The following is a 22981-nucleotide window of genomic DNA, read 5'->3' as shown; positions in this document are numbered from 1 at the left end:
CACATGTAAGATCTGGCTCTGAGACATGCTTTGTAATTTTCACATGCACATATTAAAGCCCAAGGCAAACCTGACTGCTACCGTTAGCTCAAGGCAAAGTGATCTGCTGTTAGCTCCAGGTCTACTGCCTATTAGTAAGACTTGATTTAGGCCTGGTTTTACATCAGTGTGTTTCTTGTGATCAGAAAAGCCTGTTTACTCCACAAGTCACAGCACACATGCTCCAAAGATCTCTGCCTTCAAAAACAAGAGTGGATTAAGAAAGGTTTTGAGTTTTTTCTATTAAATATCCAACTTTAGCTTCTGGTAACAAGTCAGGCATTGTAATACAAATCTCCTCTCCTCAACCTGTTTGATAGGTAAATGGACCAGGACATGATGTAGCCACCACCCCAAAAAGAAAAACATATGGACATTAAATTTCATTTTTATACCAAAAAAAAAAAAAAAACACAGTTTCTAAATGAATGGGTTCACAGCAGCATACATCTCCTGCCACTGTTACCCGACAGTAATGTAATAATCTGTAATGAATTATCACATTTCTTATGCACAAGGAAATTAAATTCATTAAATATACCCCTTTGGAAATGAAATGCTGTAAATGAGCCAGTTTGAAGTTGTGAAAGAGACATGAGCTCATTTTTAAAGATAATAACCAATGTTTTCTTCCTACTATAGACTTTAAAAACAGCAGTGTGTCAGTAGTGTTGTCCATCCTGGCTACCTGCTGGGTAGCTAATATATCACAGTTTACTAGCCAGTTTCCATTTTTAGCTCATGTGCTAGGTATCTGTTAGCTGTGGTTGTATTTGAATTTGTTTTTCTGGCTGTGAGGGAACCAGGAGTAGAGGCCTGAGTCATGAAGCAGGATTGATAAGCTGGATAACTGTGCTGAGTAACACCTGGAACTCCCCCAAATCTGGAACATGGCCCCAGGCCAAATCTCCCGCAGTGAGCGTGAGACTCATGAAATGGACTCTAATCTGACACACTCTCCCTGCACCTCCTATTTCTCACACTCTGAATTGTTGACGTTGGTGTTGCTGCTTTGTGGGTACGGACACTCGTCTGCAGCCAGAGTTTCACCTGACAGAGAGTGAGCTGTCAGATGCAGGCTGGACTGTGATTAGTCTGCCCGGGTCCTCCAGTCGCTGTGTGTTGTTCAGTCACATGCGTTTATGTAAATGACGTTGCACTGCGCAGCACAGAGCACAGACAGGGAGAGGAAGAGGTGACAAAGAATCAGTCTATGCTGAAAAAAGAATAGTTGAATATTTGGAAGTAGTGAAGTTGGACAGGCTCCATTTTATAAAGGTCAAAATATTTGCAGGACAAAAAGGCTAATTTTTCTCTCTGAATTTCAGAAGTAAACGGAGGAAGAACGAAAGATCAGAGGGACGCTGTGCTAACGCTCTAATAAGCTTTTATGACCCTGTAAAATTGGGGCTTTATTCTCATATATTTAAATATTTCTGGATCTCAGCTCTGTAGAAAAAAGGCAGTGAAGCTGCTGTTGTTTTAATGACTGAGACTCAAAGGAGAGAAAATGTCTTGTTCTTACAAGAACTAAAATGCACTTGCTTAATATTTTTTTTATACTCGTTTAGCCTGCTTATTTTCTAAAATTAAAACTGCACTTATGAAATGACTCAACAAAAGCACATGTCATTCTCACCTCAACAAGGCCGATTTTTAGTATTTTAAGTATGACTTTGAATGATGTTGATGTTTGAATACTGAGCCTTTTGTTCTTGTATCTTTGCTTCTTCATGTCACAGATGTCGGTGTAAACATTAGTAATTCACACACAGGACCTTGATATATTTTCAAATGAATAAAACAACCTTTTCTCTCAAAATTTCTTAGGAACTGGGTGATATACTTATCCTGAATGATTTATCACAAACTCACCTGTCACCTACGTTTATTTAAAGCTCTGTTTTGCAGTATTATGTGACAGAGCTGTTAATACTGATGATCCCAGCAGCTGAATGCAGCTTTCACTCCTTTCATTACTCATTGACTTGGTTTTCCGGAGTGACATCACCAAAACAAAGGTACATGCTGGTGTGAAAAGGGCATGGCACTAAAATAAGAGAGTGGTTGGTAAGAAAAATCAAACAGAGAGCCAGTATTAAATTCAACAGATGGGCAGAGAAAATAGGCTAAAGGGATGTGAGTGTCGCTCTGCATATGCTGGATGTGTGAGGGACAATAAGCTAATATACCAGCCAGAACAAATAGATGGGCTCAAGGATCATCGGACTGTTGAGTTCGCTTGCCTTGAGCAAATCGTGCTTGAGCACTATTACCTTTGTTTTCTGGAAGATGTCTTAATCAGACTATGGTAATGCATTAAATTGAGGTCATGCAGAACTTGCAGCCTCGGGTTTAGTGTTCATGGACACCTGAGAGTTCCAGTTAAAGTATTCTGCACTGATATGGTTTTGCTAAAATATCACTAATATAAAATGTTGTATCAAAAGGAATCAGGGCTTCATCACATCAGAATTTGTTAGTTAATCAGTATTTTGACTGGTTTCTATCTTTAAAGTATGAAGATGACCTTTGTTCTCTCAGTGCAGGGTGTTGCTGCAGTGCTTTGCTCAGGCCAGAGGCAAGGTGTCCTGGCTGTCCTGGCTGTGCAGCTGTGAACCTGTGTTGATCCGTTACCACTCTTTAAAATGCTGAGCTGTCAGCAGGAGTCAGGTGAGGCAGTTTGTTCTGCTCACCACTCAATGGACATGTTTCATTGGCACCTTGCTGGAGGTCAGCAGTAACTGACGGCCAGAGCTGTGGGGGTCAGACCTACTACCCAGCTTTAGCTGGAGAGTGAATTACACTGTAGGTGGTGCAAGTGGGCTGAGCCAGGGCTGGGGGGCTGAGATTGTGGCCCAGCAGCATGTTAAGGGTGTGTGTGGACTGTGTGCAGAAATCCATTTGACCATAGTGTTACACAGCTCCCTTTATACGACTGATGTGTAAGAGCTACTTGGAAACCCAGCATTTCTTTTTTTTCTTTTTTTGCACAGATTCTTCAACCAATAACTATTCTGTAGGGCACCTCACTTGAGTGATGGAGTTGGGAGAAGATGTATCATTGAAGGATTAGGACTAGAGCTCATCAAAGAAAATAGCCTGGTCAGTGTGACATGCCACTTCAAAGTGGCTGAATATTTTAAGAGAGCCCTCTTCCTCAGAGGAAATGAAATACAGACAGAGTGGAGAGCAGGAGGTTTTTGTTTGTTTCTGCCACTGCTCAGGGGCAGAGATGGAAGACTTGGAGATGTGGCGTAGGGAGCGAGGCAGTTGGGGCCTATTTTCACCACAGCTGAGGCCTCCACCAGCCACAAGCAGTTTCTATAATTCCAGAGCTGAGAGAAGAAAATATCTCCTAACGCACTAAGTAAGATCTTACTCCCTTCTCCTCCCCCCAGCTTTGCTGAACCTCCTCCTCCTCCTCATCATCCTCCTCTGCTTTACTCCAGTCACCCCCACACAGCACCACCTAGGTGCATCAAGGACAATACAAAAAAGCATCGCAGCATTGCCACACACAGACAGCCACAGTGCAACAGAGTGTAAACTGTCCCCTTTTACATGACATCTAGTCAGGATCATTGTGCTTGCTCTCCCATGCGTCACCTGCCACTAAATGATTGTGTATTGTGGGCTGAGTGGATGTGCGTCCACGTAGCTGGACGCCGGCTGGTCAGGATTGCCTGGGAGCTATCCACACCATGGAGAATAACTTAGTTGAGCCCTGCTGCTGAGCTCTTCTGAGCATGCTTAAGAGCTGGGAATTATTCCACTCATTTCTAGGTTCCTGTGAAGCATGACAAAAAACTCGAGTGCTTCATGCTCGCCCAATTCCCTTCCTGAGAGGAGCCGACAGGCTCTTGGTTTAGAAGTCATTCAGCAAACACTCACCATGATGAACATTAATTACATCAATTAAGTGGACCACAACCATTGTCGGGGGTGACTAAAAACACTGTGTCAAAACTGCCTTGACATAGCACAACAATGAGATACAGTCCTGGAAGTGCTGCTGTGAGGTTAGACAGCTGCCAGACGCCCAGACTGTCAATAAAGAGAATATGTCCTTTAATGTAAAAATATTATTAGATTATTTCGTAATGTTGATAAAGTTCAGTCATTCAAACATTCAGAGGTTCAACGGGTTCATTATACCTAATGTTGCTTTTGCCAAGTTTAGTAAATCATGTAGGTGAATATAAACAAATGGCAATAATGGTCAATAGATATGTGAAATAATTAATTAATTATTAATAATTAATAAGAACTGTGAGTTCCTATAAAATGTGACAGAATGAATTCACCTCAGCCACAGCAGCTCACTGCATTGCGTATGGCACAAAGAGCAGACCACACCACGGAGCACTGACTCTTTTAATAGGAGTGAGAGTCCTGACTGGCTTCCTCCTCTGGGAAAACTGACAGTCTTGTCCTGGAGGTGAACAGTCGAAGCCATAAATGCATAACAGCCAAGATGCCGCTGGCGGCAAGTTGAATTCATGTTTCTGAAGTTAGTGAATGCCTGATGACCTTGGTGCCATGCATAATGATGCACACTTAGAGTTTATTTTTGGAACACAATGATCCACATAATTAACTTTGTAGTACAATGAATTGTGTTTCCATCATCTTGGCAGTTGCCTGGAGTTTGTTTTACTTATAAATGATTAACAAGGTTGCATTCAGTTAGTCATATGTGGCTGCATTTATATTTAGACAACAAAGCTGCTACTGCCAGTGTGAGTAAAAGTCTGTTAAAACCATTTACATGGTTACATAATTAATTAGTGCTACAACTAAGGATTATTGTCATCATTAGTTAATCTGCCAGTTATTTAAACAGTCAATCATTTGGTCTCTGAAATGATTGACAGCTGTGAAAAACGTCCTTCACAGTTTCTCAGAGCCCAAGGTGACACGTGAACATTGTCTGACCAACCAGCCGAAGATCTTCAGTTCACAAGCTGTAAAACAGAGAGGAGAAGAAAACTCATTTAAGATGTTGGACTTCTGCAGGGACAGTGACTCAAATGATTAAACAATTATCAAAATAGTTACAGATTAATTTTCTGACAGTCAATTATGAGATTGATGGAGTAATCCTTTCATCTATAACATTAATTAAATGGCCCCAGAAATAATCCTGCGTTGAAGACTGAATAATTTATTTTGATTATTTAGAGAGTGGAGGGTTGGGTTTATTGCTCCCATGGCAACCTGGTGTTTTCTGGATAAGTACAGAGTGAAGCTGATGGAAACAGGCAGCCCTGAGGGAATCCACTGAGAGTTGAGAGAAAAGTTAGCAAGATTTTTGTTGAGCTGTGTTTAACTTTAACTAATACGTCCTCCACATGTCAATGTTATGTCTCTCTGAGGATTTGCTCTGTGTAGCCAGTGATACACTTCCACTGTTGCATGGCTTCCTGAGATGGACATTAGAAGAAGAGCCAGAACATAGCTTGAAACTGAGCACAAGGTCCCACAGATTATTGATCGCAGATAGAAGGCACATACTGTACCACATATCTATTACAGAGCAATTTAACTAAAGGAGGAGGAAGGACTTCATTCTTCCCATGAGTAGTTATGGATAACTAATGCAAAAACATACCTACTAAAATTGTATATTTTTTATTCCTGCTAAATATCAACATGTCAAATATGAATCTTTTAGTAGAGATATCACAACCGTTAAATTTGCAGTTTGCACCTATGAGGACAAAATGAAGATGTTGGATGAAGGAGCAGCCAGATAAATCCAGACTTTTAGCTGCTGTTCAACAAATAATCTTGATTTTAAAAAAAAAAAAAAAAAAAAAAAAAATATGATCTAAAGTTTTGGCAAATTCATCACCTGTATCATTATTCAATATGTCAAACATTATAAATTCATGATGGTGAGAGGGTTAAAGAAGGAAGTGAAGTGAGACCACAGAGAGGGCACATGTTACCCACAGCTACAGGAGCCTGTTGAGCTGAGAAAAACAGGGATATTCCTGCTACACCCAGCGAACATGAACACAACAGACCTGCAGTAAATCCACTTCCACCAAGGTTTGAACGCTCAGTTTGTTTAAACTGTTTGAGAGAGGTGTTAGTTCAACTGTATGATCATTTTGGAGGATGCATTTTATGGTGCTGTTGACCTGTATCCCATAATACAGAGAGGTGTTTGTGTTATTCATCCTAACCTCACTGATGTAACTGAGTGTACCTAATATGTGGCCATGTGGCTGTACCTCCTGCTTATCTCCTCCTCCTTTTGTTATCATGTCAGTCACATGACCACACAGAGAGATGAGGGTTCCAAGATTATTAGCTGCATTGTTTTCCGTGTGTGTGTGTGTGTGCGTGTGTGTGTGAGAGGGAGGCAGGGGTGGGGGTAAGGTGCATAGTTGGAGGGCCTGTCACAAAAAGCCATTATTGTAATTGGAAGTTAAAATCCCATTTGTTTCCCCCTCTAGTGCTTACTGTCAGTGTAAGACAGGGGCCTTGTAGCAGAAATTAACATTTGGTTTCAGTGTCAAGGGTCACGCAGAAGAACTGCCACTCACACAGCACAGGCAGGACAGATTGTTTACTGTATGGAAAATGTTTCTCACTTGCTCTTTCACCGTAATATTTTCTACTACTCTTAGTTGTTCAGTGTCAAATGTTGCTTTGTGATAACAACAGTTCAGACGCCTTCGCTTTTTTTAAAAGACATTTTGAGCAAATTTATTAAAAAGAATATTTCTACACCTTCACTGGAGTCCACCTGTGGTAAATTCAAGTCATTGAACATGATTTGGAAAAACACACCTGTCTATATGACCTTATATAGATACACACCTATATGACCTTATATAGACACACACCTATATGATCTTATATAGACACACACCTGTCTATATGACCTTATATAGACACACACCTTTATATATGACATTACATAGACACACACCTATATGACCTTATATAGACACACGCCTGTCTATATGACCTTATATATACACACACCTATATGGCCTTATATAGACACACACCTGTCTATATGACCCTATATAGACACACACCTTTCTCTATGACTGCTCTGCAGCAGCTCCTTCATCCTCATGGCTTCTCATCTGCTCTGTCAGCTGTGAGACCTCATATAGACAGGCGTGTGTCTATATAAGGTCATATAGACATGTGTGTGTCTATATAAGGTCATATAGACAGGCGTGTGTCTATATAAGGTCATATAGGTGTGTGTCTATGTAATGTCATATATAAAGGTGTGTGTCTATATAAGGTCATATAGACAGGTGTGTGTCTAAACACACCTGTCTCTGCCTGTGTAGAGGCTTGGATCTGGTGGACACACAGTGAGCTCCATGATTCTTCTGAAGGGGTCTGAATACTTTCTGAATGCACTGTAGGTTTTGGTTCCTCGTGTACATTTTATGGTTCTCTTGATTTTTTTGGCTGAAGTGCAACAGCAGGGCTAGCCCTATGAACAGGTCTGTCACTGACTGACTGAGTGATAAGGTTAAAGAATTGGTCGAGAGGCCAAGTGTTGGAGTTTCCCCATTGGTTGTTGCTCTTTTAAAATGACTGACTAATGTAGCGACTTTTTGGACAAACATCAGCCACTTCCTGTAAAACAGAGGTGGCAGTGTTTCCCTGCATGTGCGAGGTTGTGCTTCCCCTCCACAGACACATCTCTCTGACAACTTCCTGTCTGGCAACAGGAAAACATGTCAATGAGAAAAGCTTTATTGGTGATTCAGTTATGTGAGCACAGAGGAGGAGAGAAACAAACAGATAAACCAGCTGCTACCAGGCAGGATGTAAATATCCCACGACCTGGTCCAGCCAGACACAAGGTTTGGACCTAGTCTTCAACACATAAATCCTTTTGACAAAGATGTCCCCAGTACACTGCACTGAAACTGTAGGTTTACCATTCTCTGTTAGGCTACCTGTCCTTCCCTCAGCACACAATATGTCCTCTAACCGCCCCCCCACTGATCTCCACCCCAACCCCTGTTCCACCTTCACGTTTGGTGATCATATGTGAAAGCTCTGACATTGACCTTGTTACTTGGTTTATTTCATTGGACTCATTCACTGATTTCTACTTGTCGTCTTTGAAAACTTGGCAACAGACTGTTGACACTGTCTAACTAAACAAACTGAACCTGACACTACTTGATATAAATCTATAAGATATATAAATATAATAGCACAACAAGGCTGGGAGACTTTCAACCTGGTGGAAGAGACCCAGAAGACCACATCTGTTCCACATGTTCAGTCCATGTATTGACACGTTAAATAAAAAGGTTTTATAATTTAAAACTTGAATATGGAGGGTTTATGTGACGTGACATCTTGTATCTCTCACTCAGGTCTTCTCACCCAAACACATTGTGTCTAATAGATAGCTGGGTAGACAGATATATACTGTATTTAATAATGAACAGGTAAAGAGCTTTTCTTTCCTCATCAAACCTGTTTTCTTGAAACCTGATTTGCTCACCTCTGTGTTGACTTGCTAGCAGTCTTCAACTGTTGATGAGAGAACCAGCATGAAAACAGGATTTAATACTGCGTCACCTGCTCGTGACGTTAAACTAGAACACAGTAAATCTTCTGTCCCCCTCCAAACAGCAACGCTCCACACATTTCCTGCTTTTGTTGGACATGAGCAGGACCTAGATATTTTTCTTATTAAAGACCATTATGGATTTTCATGATTTTTGTTTTGCTTGACTGGTTCATGTCAAAACAAGATTAATTTCTGTGTTCTGCATGCTAAATAGGCCTCTGCATGCTGCGTCTCATAACCCTGGAGTCAGTGTTAGGCATCCAGTCATGTTCTCAATATATTGTCTCTGAAATTTGTTAAATGTTCATAACATGCTTGCTCAAATGTCCCAGATTTGGCCACAAGCAAGCATCTAATTAGCATAATATTCATATTCTGAAAAGCTCTTAAGAGCACTTCTGGCATTGTCCATTTCTCTTATTTGCCTCTTATTGCTGTAACGTTTGCTTAATGCCTGGCCTGCGCCTAGCGATCGCATGCTGTGCTCATTGTGAATGCAGTGTGAATGTGCTGTTTGGGTATGGGCCCATGCATCTCCAGGGCCCTATAATCAGCTCTAAGCTGCTTCTATCAATCTTCATAACTGTAGTGGGTTGAGGAGGGAAGTGGAGCTAATCAGTTCTAACTGGCCCCATGTTCAGCCTGACTGTCACTGCTATAGCAGGGCCATATGCAAACAGTGTCCCTTACATGTATGTCCCTCACTCACGTGTTGGACGTCTCACAGGGCCGCTCCACAGATGGCCAGCTCCAGCACGAGTCAGGTTTTGAAAAGGCCTGTGACTTTCAGCGAATAGCTGTTAGTATAGGTTAATATAGGAGTGGTGGCCCTGCAGCGGTGGCAATCACAGCTCTGATCAGGGCCGGGCTTCAAAGACGTCTGTGCAAGTTGAAGCCAGAGTTGTCATTAGCTTCTGCCCTGTGCTTGACAGCCCTTCCCCACCCCCAGCTCCTTCCTCCTGTCTTTCGCTCTCTTTCTCCTTCTTTGTCTCTCTCTTATCGCTCTCATTTTCTGTCTGTGTGCAAATGGCTACTGTAATCCTGGGTCTGGGTGCTTGGGCCTGTCACTACACATTTGCACTAAGCATCTTTCCCTCTCTCATCTCCTTTGCCCTAATTGTATTGTAATAAGCAATTACAAATCTATTTATGCACACTAGAGCTGAGATTGGACCACTTTTTGAAAGGGCGTGTGGGGGAGTGGAACCGGACCAGGCAGGGGCCCTCGTCCTTATAGCTAACTTATAGCTGGACAAAGACACCACTGCTGCTAATCGCTCAGCTCTCTGTCTTCCTCTCACTGATGATCTAATCCTGCCTCTGTTTTCTATCTGGTGCAGCACGCCCCCAAAGTGAAAGTGATTGTGCTGTTGTTTGTTGTTTATTGGCTGTGTTTTCTCTTTGTGAGTCAGCTCCAGTGATGCAAATGAGCAGAGGCAGTGTTTACCTGGACTGGCCGTGCTTTCCCCGTGTGTGTGTGTGTGTGTGTGTGTGTGTGTGTGTGTGTGTGTGTGTGTGGTTTTTGCACGAATGTGAGTGTGTGCACATGGTGCCTGCACGACGTCTAGGCCTTTGATCATACTACATTGCATTGACAGATGCTCTCTGGTGCTTTCTGGTTGCTTATGAACGAAGCCACAGACAGGATCTGAATGCCAGTAATTATATCCCCTTGCTAGAACGATAACAATTGTGGCTTATACAACAAAGTGTGATGGCTTTTTTCTACCTGTCCCATTATTTTTAGGTATGAGAAATGACATCGAAATCCCCCGTCTGCTTCCTCCCTGTCTGGGGCTCTGTGTTTACAGCTGTTTGTGAGCCTGTATGTGTGAGAGGTGAGGGCCATGATAAAGGCTTACACCTTGTAATCATAGCTGGATGTGTGATCTCAGCGACCTGCCTGAGAACTGGCTCAGAGAATGGTGTGCGTGCGTGCGTGCGTGCGTGCGTGCGTGCGTGCGTGCGTGTGACAGTGGGTGGTGCCTGAAGGAGCCACTATAAACACATTTGCAATAAGGACGTCAGTTAATCCAGAACATGACGGCAGCAAAGCTCTGACAGGAGCAGTTTTATCACGTGTTACACATGAACATATGTGGTTGATAATGTGCAATGTATATTTGTCATTTTAGGTGATTTGTGATGGTTTAGATCCATTTTTTTTATTTTAGTTACTTAATGCTCGGTTCCAGTTATTTTAGTCTTGATAGTTGTAATTTAGAGAAGTTTGGGATTATATTTAAAGTAGCTAGTTGTATTGTTGAAAAGAAATTATTAATATCACAAAGTATATTTTATTGACCTTTGTGAGGAAAAGGAAACAGAAACCTGATCACTTCAGACCACATCACCCACCACACGTCTTTGATTTAATTCTGACGTGGTAGAATCTTTGGATGTGAACTAACCAACTAGTGTTTGTTGACCCTTTAACATTAAGTATTGATAAGAGAGATGCAAAATTTAATTCACTGACTGTCACAGAGGAAATAGCCCCTGAAATTTGGTGTGTGTGTGTGTGTGTGTGTGTGTGTGTGTGTGTGTGTGTGTGTGTGTGTGGAGGGGGGGGGACTAAGCCAGGTTGAATGAGAGACTTGAGATGTTCAGAGAGTGAGATCCAAATTGAAAGATACATCATGAAGTTACTTTACTGAATAATAGCAGCTAGCAGCAACTAGCTGCTATTATTTCTCACATGACTTTACTGTTCTGTTTCCTCCTCGGCTCCCAATTGAATTAGTGTTGTTCCAGACTTTAATGGCTTGCAGCAGCTCCAGTCCAGTGTGCTCTGATTGAAGCAGCTATTTATTAGAGTTTTTAAGAATTTAAAAGTTTTACCACAAATCTCCCACACTGATTTTTTCAGAACTGATCCTCTTGGTTGGGTGATGGCATTGGGCTAATTAACTAATATTTCCTTACAGAGAGCCAAACACTCCAAAAGCCTCTCGACCAAGAATCCAAGTTCAACATCACAGACATATTTGCACTCTGTCACTAACACATGTGCATCAGAGCAGCTGTTCTCATTTACATCTGTATCATAGTAAATCATTTTTTGACAGCATGGATGTTTGGATATTTTAGAACTGAATAATGACCGGTATAAAGTATGTAAACGGCTGTAATAATGACGATTTGTTTAATCAGGGTCACAGTCTCTACTTGAAGGACATGAAAAGTTCATATTAGAAAAAATGCGGCAGGGAAAGGTGAAGACATTGATCTGTAATCTGAGAGTGAACATCTTCACCCCCCCCCCCCCCCCCCCCCCCTATAAATAGTGTCATCTTACAACTTTCCCAGTGAAACTACTTGATGTCTTTGTCATTATGTATCATAGCCGTGCCTCTTTGAATGGAATTTAAAAGAAAACATACTTAGAGCATCAGCGCTGCAGAGTGTCTGTATAAAATCTTAAGATTTGCATAAATACATGACACATTTTTTCTTCCTCTTTGCCTGCTTTTTTCCTACTTGTTTTATATTGTTTCACACTATGTTCATGTGAGGGAAAATGGCTCCTGCTTGGGGAGTTAATGACATTCACGGCTTGTCTTTGCAGACTCAGTTGTGTGTGCATGGTTAAAACACTAATAGCTGTTTGTAGGTGTAACACAGAGGCTCTTTGAATTTCATTTCAAAGAATTTGCTGCCACAGGTAGAAGTGCTAAACCTTCCACAAATAACAATAATATTGTGTTGCAGTTTTGCGACAGGCTGAGCCTCTTCAACCTCCTCAGCGCTCACAGCGGCCCTGCGTTTAGAGCTCATACTTAACACTGAAGCACGATATTAGAAGGGTCATCAAAACAAAGTAGCCTGGTCTTGAGTTGGACAAATACTACTACAAACTACTACTACTACAAATACTACTACGATCTTTGTCCACGTCAGGCAAGTCATTTCTACTACATAGTAGAAATGTCAGGCAACGTCAGGCAAGTCATTTCTACTACATAGTAGAAATGACTTGCCTGACGTGGACAAAGATGTTTGTTGTGCTGCTTAGTGTCAGAGGAATGTAGCCAAGCCAAGCTTGTGTGTGTGTGTGTGTGTGTGTGTGTGTGTGTGTGTGTGTGTGTGTGTGTGTGTGTGTACGCGTGTGTGTGTATGCGTGTGTGTGTACGCGTGTGTGTGTGTCTATGTCTCTATTGCCAGGTTTGTGCATGTCCATGTTGAGATGCCTGCACTGTAGTGTCCCACTCATACACATGTAAAGACATAAAAGCCTTTTGCCACAGCACCAGATGTAACAGATCCATCTTACTTTGGTCCAACTGATGAAGACCATGTATTATTAATATAAATGTTTATATGATATTTTGTGATATAAATAATTTAGATCGCTCATTTAGAAGTGTCAAGTTTATGCCAGCCTCCACATCCACTTCCTATATTGTGTGTTTGTGTTTGCACTGTGTGTGTGTGTGTGTGTGTGTGTGTGTGTGTGTGTGTGTGTGTGTGTGTGTGTGTGTGTGCGTGTGTGCGTGTGTGCGCGCGCTGCAGGGTAGGAGGAGGACAAAGCAGTCCATCAGTCTCTGGACAGTATTCATGTCACATGACCTGAATCAGGTGTTTTTGTTCGTGTGCACTGACAACATTATACATTATAAACTACCAACAGTGTTCGGTGGAGATTTTAGAGGCAATAGTTATTTTTGGCTTGAATGTTCAATTAGCCAACAAACAGAATGTGATGCATCGAAGCTACAGTCTTAAGGCAGAGTTTAAGTTATGAAGAAGATGGTTGCTGTCAGTTTGAGTTGTGCTTTTATTATAATCAAGAAGGGGCAGATGTCACCATGGCTGTTTAATGTGTCACAAAATGAAACTAGTGTCTTCATAACTTGAGGAAAAATTAAAATAGTTTAGAGCTAAAGTGACAGGTGTCGTGGGTTTTTTTCCTGATGAACTCATAGGAGAGGTCATGCTATTCTTAGAGGTGTATAGTTTGTCATTTAGTTCTGTCTGTTGCTGTTAAAACCCACTAACAGGTGTAAAGCAGAGAGCACCACAAGCTTTCTACATTTTTTCTGCCTGCCTTTTATTAACATGGTAATGCACTAGGGCAGTAATTGTTGCAGCCCCTCACTCACACGTCATGCACTCAAGAATTTAGAAACACATTCAGGTGTAAGCACACATGCACTCACTCATGCACACTCACAACTCTCCTTACTGTCTCTCTGGGATGTGCAAAAATAACTGAATGTTTGAAAAATTGGGTTAAAGGAAAAACTGGGTTGAAGAGTGGTCCATTTTTAAATCTGTCAGCTTGAACTGACATGTTGAAAAAGACTTTTAAAATACTACAGCCACGTCCAGATGATCAGAACTAATGTTGCACTGTGGGGAGTTTTCTCTCCCCCCTGCTTATTATGGCCCAGTGTGTGATTTGGTTAAAAATTAATTTTTTTAAATGTAAAATGAGCTTTTAAAAATTAAATGCAACTCCAACGTCATTTCATCAGCTTGACGTTATTGCACTCATTTACATGGAATAAATAATGGCAGATCTTTAAATAACTGATAAATTATGAGTTAGTTAAAATGCATCAAACACACAGAAATGTGTGATGATCATTAATAACCTTAGACAATGGCAGCACAACATGGTGCAGCCATAGGGACACAATCTAAAGCTATGAGGCTTCATGTCTGTTGTCACCATGGAGAGAGAAATAAAGAAAGTAATTGTGTTGTACCAGGACTCAAGCAATCCCATCAGCCAATGGGGCAGACATGTCAAAGTATAAAGACATGGCTGAAAACTGGACTGGTTGCAGCAAATGGAACAAGGCCGTACGATGAGCGGGGAATGGGTGGCCCAGAAGGGAAGCGGGGCAAACAGCTGATGTAGAGAGGCAAGCAGAGATGAACATTGACTTGTTTATTTTTTTACCTAGATTGGCAATGATAAAAGTGAGTGATCTTGATAAATACTTGCACAGCCAGTTTATCAGCAGCTGTCTGGCTTGGGGTTGCCGGCAGCAGCATCCAAGCCTGATAACCTCTGAGGCCTGAGGCATGATGTTGGGGGGAGGAGGAGGGGGTTGAGGAGGGGTTGGAGGATGGTGCAGCTGCTGGGTCTTGGCCAATGTATAACCCTAAACCTGCCATTTGATATTTTGCATGTCCACAAGTAGTCAAACAATGAGAAGTAGTAAAATGAAAACGAACCTCATTTCACAGCAAGAAATGAAATAGTTGGATGGATGACACAACTCTATTTTAACAACAGGGCAGAAAAAAACCTCAGCTTGAAGGTGGAGCCTGAGGAAAGAACAGAGTTTATTTTTTACGCTCTTACCATTTCTGCGTCACGTTGTCAGACCTGCACTCTGTTAGCCTCAGGTGTGCTTCATTAGCTCTGCTTTGACGTCATCATTACTTATCATGCTAACGCTGCATGTCAGCTCCTGGACGTTAGCATGCATTTGGCTAACAGTTAGCATGTAACATGATATTACTCTATCAGCGTATAAGCATGCTAACATTAGTGTATTAACATGCATGAAGTTCAGCATATTAGCAATAGGATGTTAGCATGTGACAAGTGGAAAAAATCATATTGTAAATATTTTGGCATAAAGTACAATTGTGATATTTTAAATGATTTCACTTGGAAGGTTTTTCATTTTATTTTCAGAGAAAAAATGATGATGATGTGATTTTAGTTTTTTCTTGTACCAAACAAACATGCTCCTTTACATCTGTAGAATATGATCTGTAGGTCGAGGCATCTCCGTAGAAACACAACACTTCATTTATGGTCTGTTGTTGTGACACGTTTTACCTTCATCCAAAAAATTGCATCTCCTGTGATTTGGATATTACACTTGGTCAAATTGAGATTTCTATAATATTTTAATTCATTGCTCAGCCCCACTATCAACATTAGGATTAGCATTAGCATTTCCTGACAGCAGACATTTTCCACTTCAGTCTGCATTTTGGCTCATTTCTCACGCGTAGGCTACAACTACATATACATTATATACGGATTGTTATTTAAGGACTAAGTCCACTGTTATGTCACCCAATGAGCAGGTAATGTGTGTGATATTCCCAGAGCAGAGACACCCCGCTGTAATCTGTATTACTGTGGATCTACGTTCACTCTCATGTTCTGGATCAGATTCACGCTCCAACGTGTTCAGGTGAATCTGAGAAGTTTTCAATCAGTTTTGTTCCTTAGTTTTACAGTTTGCTGTCAGAACCTCCACAGGAGGATGAGATGGTGCTAACAAGCCTTCGACAGGCTTCCAGATGTTCAACCAATCACAAGAAAGTGAGCTTTTAAGGAGGCCTCTTAAGGAGGCCCAAGCTAATATTGCCTGTTTCATTTAGAAGCTCAACTGAGAGGCTGCATAACAGGCAGTTTGAGAAAATAAGGACTTTTTTTTCCCCCTGTGAATCATGCAAAGCTTCTCTAGTGGAGTCCCAGAATAAAAATATAGAGCTGGAAATGATCATAATAGGTCCGCTTTAAGTATTTGGTTGAGTCTTCAGAGCCACACAGCGTGTTAAATTATATTTGTAAGGCTCAAAACTGAAACGTATAGTTAACACCTTTCAGTTATTTCTAGTGTGTATTCTGTGCAGTCTGTGTATTGTATGTAATGACTCTTGCAGCTATATTGGTTGTCTGAGATGGCCAAGCCTATGATGCATACGTGTATGTCATAGGTAATTACTGCACAACCTGTATTTGAATGTTTCATCATGAACCTGATGACGCGCTGTGTGAAATTCGCTGCTCTTGTAATAAAACATCCTCCATTATATTTGGTCTGTAAGCCAAACTCTTAGATGTTTCTCATGTAGTTACCAGCAGCTCAGCCCTGGAGGACACGCTGTGCACACAGCTCCTTTCTCTTTTGCACTTTAAATTGGCGGTATGAGGGAGGATAAATGTAGACCTCTCAAATCTATTACAGTTTTTATTTTATTTATTAAAGCACCTTTGGATGAATGTCGTTCTATTTTCTTTCTGTGTTTTGACAAACATTGTCTTAATTGAATTTTGTAGTAAAACAATATAATATAATAAAAACATGAAATCACAGAAGCCAAAAACAAACTGTAATAAGAGAGGTCCCATGTGTGGGAGGCTGTGTACATATGTGCAGGCTACGTGCCTGTGAGACTGTGTGCACCTGGAAAGCACTTGACAGATGGTTACTTCAGTTCGAGCTGAATTTTGCTTTTTTTCTCAGTGTTAAGCTTCTTTCATAGATGGAAAGTGTTAGGGTCAGCATTTTGATCAAGGTAGACTCTTTCAGCCTTGTTGATGATTTGCTCTGCATCTCCACAGCATGTCCCTCCTGCTCCCTTCACCTCTTTGTTAAAATGTGGTGAGATCAGAGCTGGGACTTTGTTTGCAGAGCGGTGCGTCTCTAATCATTACATCCCACATCATATCAGTAAATTCTTTATAGGAGACAGGTAAAGATTACGTATGGAGAACTTGGCCGAGAGAAAAACAAAGCAATCACATCATTAGGTAGACCATTACTTTATACTATCATTGTACTAGTGAAGAGCTTTAGTCATTCAGTCTTAACAATAACTAAACAAGACAAACACTGTGGATCCTGAAACAGGCTGAGTCGAACAGTTTGAGTCAGACCAAAACAATAACAGTAACACCACAGATGCCAGCCAGACATGAAGCTTCAGTAATACTGTACATACGTATATACTGTATATATATATGCTGTATATTTATACTGTATATTACTGTATATCCCCTCCCAGGTTTTGACCTTCCTATTTCTACGTCTAAATGAAACAGACCCTTCAGTTCTGTTTAATTAGGTCTAGTGAGTTAAATGATGGTGCATATAAACCATTTGATAAGTTCGTTAATTTGTAATCAGTTCAACCTTGTATGCAAAAAGACATCGTCCCACACAGATGTGACACTGGTGTTGGATTGTGACTGTAGTCCTCTGAGAAATTGTCCTTCTAATTTTAGCATGTACTCTCTGCAACAGATGTTCATGCTCTTTTTGATGCTGTGGGTAATAATCCTTAATATTATTGCTGTTTGAAACTAAATGAGGCTTTAATGCACTCTGATTCCATCTTACAGCACTCATTAATTGTCCTTTCAAAGTCCATAAATTATTTTTGTTGTTTTTTTTTTTAAGTTTAGTACGATAACCAGAAACTTTTACAGATGTTGTGGATGTTTTTAATCCAGTGACAGTCTTTGATTTGAAACAGAATGACACCTTCAGCATTTGTGACCCCGCTTGTTGCTGTAATACTATAACACTAAAATGTTTTTGAAAGTTCATTGTGTGAATCTCTTTATTCCTGTTTAGCGACGATGTGTATTCAATCCTTTATGTCCTCGCCACAGGTGCACACAGGTGCTGCTCACTCGGTGTTTGAAGCCTCATTAAAGGTGTTGTGCAACGCATCTGAAGCCTAGTCACTAATCTTCTCCTCCTGCTCTTTTCTTTCCAGATGGTCACAAGAACAAAGAAAATATTTGTGGGTGGCTTGTCAGCCAATACAGTAGTGGAAGATGTGAAGCAGTATTTTGAACAGTTTGGGAAGGTAAGACTGTTTTTCTTTATTTGTGTCGTCACAATAACCAGAATTTCTCTTTGATTCCACTGTATGCTGATTTCAACAAATGAAATTCTTATTGTCATTGAGAAGATGCAAAAGATGTTAATTTGATCATTTGATTAATTAAAGCGTCAGTGTACAGCGCCCCCTGTCACTGCAGCTGTGTCACTGCTGTTTCACCCACATGACCAGCACTCCGGCAGCAGCCTTTACAAATCTGAGCCTTAAAAGAAGCCAACAGCTGCAGTTTGGCTCTTTTCCTGACAGCAAGACAAATACATTTGTATTGCGACAAGCAGTGGCTTCACACAGCCCACCATGCATGGTCAACAACATACATTTTGCTTACAGAGCAAACAAACAATGACAACTGGCTATGACCAAATCCCTCTGAAACTAAAACCCCCAAAACCAACAAATGATTTCTTGCCCATGCTGGTTAGATATTAAAATCAGATGTAACTTGGTGTCGGAATCAAAGTTAGAGTTCAGATGTTGTGACATTATTCTAATGTGTTCTGAAAGAAAACACGCCCATCTCATTCATATTCAGCTGTTTGTTCCTGCTGCAGCAGCTTCTGCCTGCTGTTGTCATGACCAACACACCCAGATGACTGAGGCAAACATGCACACCCTGTACAACAACATGCATACCCCCCCCCCACACACACACACACACACACACACACACACACATCCCACACAGACACACACAACACACACATACACACACACACACAGACACACCAGACACACACACACACACACACAACACACCAACACACACAACACCACACACACACACACACACACACACACACACACACACAGACATACACACACACACACGCACACACAAACAGGTTTTGATACAGTGGCAGCATTTCACAGATAATTTCCCCATACTGAGCGCAGATCCATTTCCCTCATGTCATATTCCACATCAGTCAAGGTCACCTTAAGCTGATACAGTTCCTGTAACATCAGCACTTGACCTTGAGTTTAAACAATTTCACTGAGGATGGATTTTTCATCGGCACATAATGTTCCATGTCCTGAAGGAGACAAAAGAGCTGTTAGAAATGAACAGAAACAGTTTTTTGTTTAGAGACAATATGCAACGAGCTCTCCTTTATAAAGTCTCGTGTTATTTTCTTGACAAGCCCACAAGGTGAAGGACTTTGTTTTGCTCTTTTTCTGTGGAAGAGGCATTGAAGACCTCACCATGTCCTGGTCTGCCATTCCAAATAAAGATGCCTTATTTGCACAATAGAACGCAGCAAGCAAATATTTAGCACGACTTTGCAATCAGTTGATCTGAGAAAGGGCTCGAAATGATTTTCGACTTGATTGAATGACATAATTGACTTGATTATACAAAGTTTTTTTCCTCCTTGAGGAATCCTCAAATGCTTAGGAGGAAACAAACAAATCAGACTGATTGAGCAAGATCTTGTGCATGTTTCTGTGTGTGCTTTTATAGCCTACTTGTGCATGCTTGGATGTGTCTGCCGTACTGCTCTCGCCATGTGTGAGTGTGTCAGCGATTAAGTGTATTTATGTGGGTGCATGATTAGGTGTGTGTGTGTATGAGCAGGTTGGAGTGTCTTCAGTAAAATCAGAAATCAGAGTAGATATTGTGGCGTACGGCAGACAACATACAGAGCAAAAAAAACAAAAGGTATCATTGTGTCTCTGTTTCATGTGTGTCCTTCCTTTCTGCTTTACACATTCCAGGGTTTATTAAATAACCTGCCTGTCAGGGCAACCTACCATTATCACCACACACACACCACTCTGAGGACTTATCCACAGAAGGCAAAACCAATTAATTCAGTTTCCCCTCCATAGAATCTTGTTGGCAGCATGTGTGTCAGTCATCGGTCTGTCTTTCTGTCTGTCTGTCTGTCTCTGTGCTTGTCAAGGGGGACATTAGCCAGCATGGCTGCAGAGCAGCTAGTCATGTATATTTCTGAGAAGTAGTGTTGTAACGCACTTATCAATCATCAAGCAGCTACAGCTTAAAGCGCCAGAAAAAAATTCTTCTCACTTGGAACAAACCATTTCACTGATATTATTTAGCAAGTAGTCTATGTGTGTGTGTGTGTGTGTGTGTGTGTGTGTGTGTTCAGCAGCATAGGCCAATTAGCAGGATGTGGTCTGCAGAGATGGCGATGGTTTGGAGGCAGTGGAGGGGAAACAGCTGGTGTGGCCACAATTGGGTCACAGGTTCTGTCTGTAACCTCCACACCTCCCCGTCCTCCCGCCTCAGCCCCTCCCCTCTGTCTCCATTCTGTCAGGGGGAGAGGTGGCATTTGTTATGGGGAGAGGCTGACAGCTCTCATGCACATCAGTCTCTCTGCCACTCTCCCAGCCGTCACCATTAGGAAAGAGCACATGCCCGAGCTTGGCACAACTTCAGAGGAGCTGCTCTACAGTCATAACCACTTTTTGTCGCCTACAGTACACGCTTAAGGTGTGCATTTGAAGTGATTGTGACAGTCATTTGAATAGAACTGAAGTGTGGTTGTGTTTGACTGATTCTAATGTACCTCAGATGGATCCCATTACCTAGCTAATAGTAGCCACATCCCGCCTTCCTTTTTTTCCTTCTCAGGCAGCACACTGCACCTAAGCCCTGCAAGCCAGATGAGACAATCTTATCAGCACTGCCTGGCCTCCCTTTATATTCAAGGACTCTTCACTGGAGGCTGCTGCTATTTCTGTCTTGCAATAAAGTCAAATTAATCAGCGCGCTGTTTGTGCTATTATGTGCTATTGTGCAGACTTATAAATTGTAAGAAAAGACAATGTTAGCCTATAGAGATCACATTTTTGTTTTTTCTTCATATGCAGGCCTCACTAGTTTTACATGTTGTTGCTATTTTTATCTGATAATGATGTTAGGTTTGCAATATGCGCAGCCATTTATAAGCATTTTAATGCATTTAATGCCTTTGCCTTTGTGGTTTGCACAACAAGCAGAAACAGCCCACAGAGCATGCATAAAGTCTGAAACTAATCATCATTGATTAATCTGGTGATTATTATTTCATCGATTAATCATTTTGTCTATAAAGTGACAGTAAATAGTGAAAAATGCTGATTATAATTTTCTACAGATGAAGGTGAAGTCTGTAAGTGTCTTGTGTGTCTGACCAACAGTCCACAGATATTCAGTTTCCTCATATTTGAGAAGCTAGAAAACACAAATATTTCATATTTCTGCTAAAAAAAAAATACTAAAATGATTGTTCATTAATCAAAATATTTTTTGCTGATTGACTTATCAATTAATTGATTCATTGTTGCAGTGATATTGTATATACGCAGAATTCAATGTCTTGTAAAATGTTATGAAGGTCTACAAACCTGTTCACTTCAGTACAGAGACTTTACGGACATTGTTTATTTCTGTCTCTCTTTTCGGTAAAACACCCCCTTATTTTCCAGTAAATCAAACACCTGTTTACAAAACACCTACCACCCCAAAATGTCCCACTGAGGCCAGGACTTGATTAAAGATGGAGTATGTGTGATGACACCTTTTTAAAGCCCTGCCCAGGCATGAGAGGAGCTCTCCCCCCACAATTAAAGGCATCATTAGCTTGGGTGGCTAATGCTTCCTCATTGGTTTATTGTAATCAGCTTTGAGTGCATCTCATAGTGCCCTTGTTTGGCTAAGCAGAACCATCTCCGGCTGGCTGACTCTGGTTCTGCTCTCCTGTCGCTGCTGTGCAAGCTTGAAGCTGACATTTAGTTTTCATCTCTGCTGCTAGCTTCCATGTCGCTGGGTTGCCACAATCGTCCCTTTATGTCCAGGCTGTCCTGGTTCTCATGCTCCACTGGTCTAGAGCCAGATCCTGGAGGAGGAGCTGGATGGGAGGAGGAGGTGGAGCTTAACCAGTTCACTGTCACTGGGCTCAGGAGGGATAAAGGTAGACTCACAAAGGTCACTTTGTCACTCTTATGGTGAAAAAAAAAGTCTGTCGTAGGATATGAGTGAGTGAGTGATGACACCTGTTGGAGGACACTGGAAAGATGAGTGAGCTGCAGCTGTTTCACCTCTGGCCAGGGAAGCGTCTGCATTCTTCTCTCATACTTTGACTGAGAGAAAGCAGATGAGGGGAAGAAGAGAAATTATAAAAGCGTCAGAAAAAGATTCCTTTGTTATTGCAGGAAATTTGTTCTGGGGCTTTGATAATCTAATACCACAGCTGACATTTTGCATGCCCTTAGATTTTGTAAATGGCAGAAAAATAACTGTGTGACCATCTTTAAAGACTGTATGAATTCATTTTGCACACTTGCTGAAGTACATAGTTCCTTAACAGCACTTGAGGTTTACTGGTATCCCAGTTAATAAAAAGCGACGCTGGTGGCAATGAACAAAGTCAGTGGCATATACTGCTGTAAAGTATATTTTCTCTTGAAGATAAGTTAGCAGAACAAACTGTATAGTTAAGTATCTGTGAAATAATGTAGTGTGCTTCTCACAGTTAGGCCTTTTACACGATTCTAATTTTGTAAAGTTGCATCGTCTCATTAGAAACTCGAGCTACTTTCAGTATCAATCTTTAAAAAGTGCAACTGAACAAACTATGTGACATTTGTATCATTGTCCTCGTGTTTGATCTGATTACAGAATATAACTTTACCTCGGCTGACACAGTTAAGCTTTACAACATACGCAGGCTTTAACTGTAGTCTGTGAAGCTGGACATTAGATGCACTGTGGACTTGTATTAAAGCGATGGGAGGTCTGAGGAAATCAAA

General features: G+C 41.2%; 1 protein-coding gene across 1 annotated transcript in view; it reads left to right on the top strand.

The window, feature by feature from the left end:
- msi2 (musashi RNA binding protein 2) overlaps positions 1-22981 on the top strand; it is a 228725-nt gene that overhangs the window by 50181 nt on the left and 155563 nt on the right. The window contains exon 6 of the mRNA XM_022745758.1: positions 18098-18190. Coding sequence (XP_022601479.1) covers positions 18098-18190 — 93 coding nt within the window. The remainder of the gene's footprint in view (positions 1-18097; positions 18191-22981) is intronic.

Source organism: Seriola dumerili, unplaced genomic scaffold (assembly GCF_002260705.1).
Source record: "Seriola dumerili isolate Sdu_G_001 unplaced genomic scaffold, Sdu_1.0 BDQW01000091.1, whole genome shotgun sequence".
NCBI classification, from domain to species: Eukaryota; Metazoa; Chordata; class Actinopteri; order Carangiformes; family Carangidae; genus Seriola; species Seriola dumerili.
Note: the sequence above shows the minus strand (reverse complement) of the source record. Positions and strands in the feature narration are given on the sequence as shown.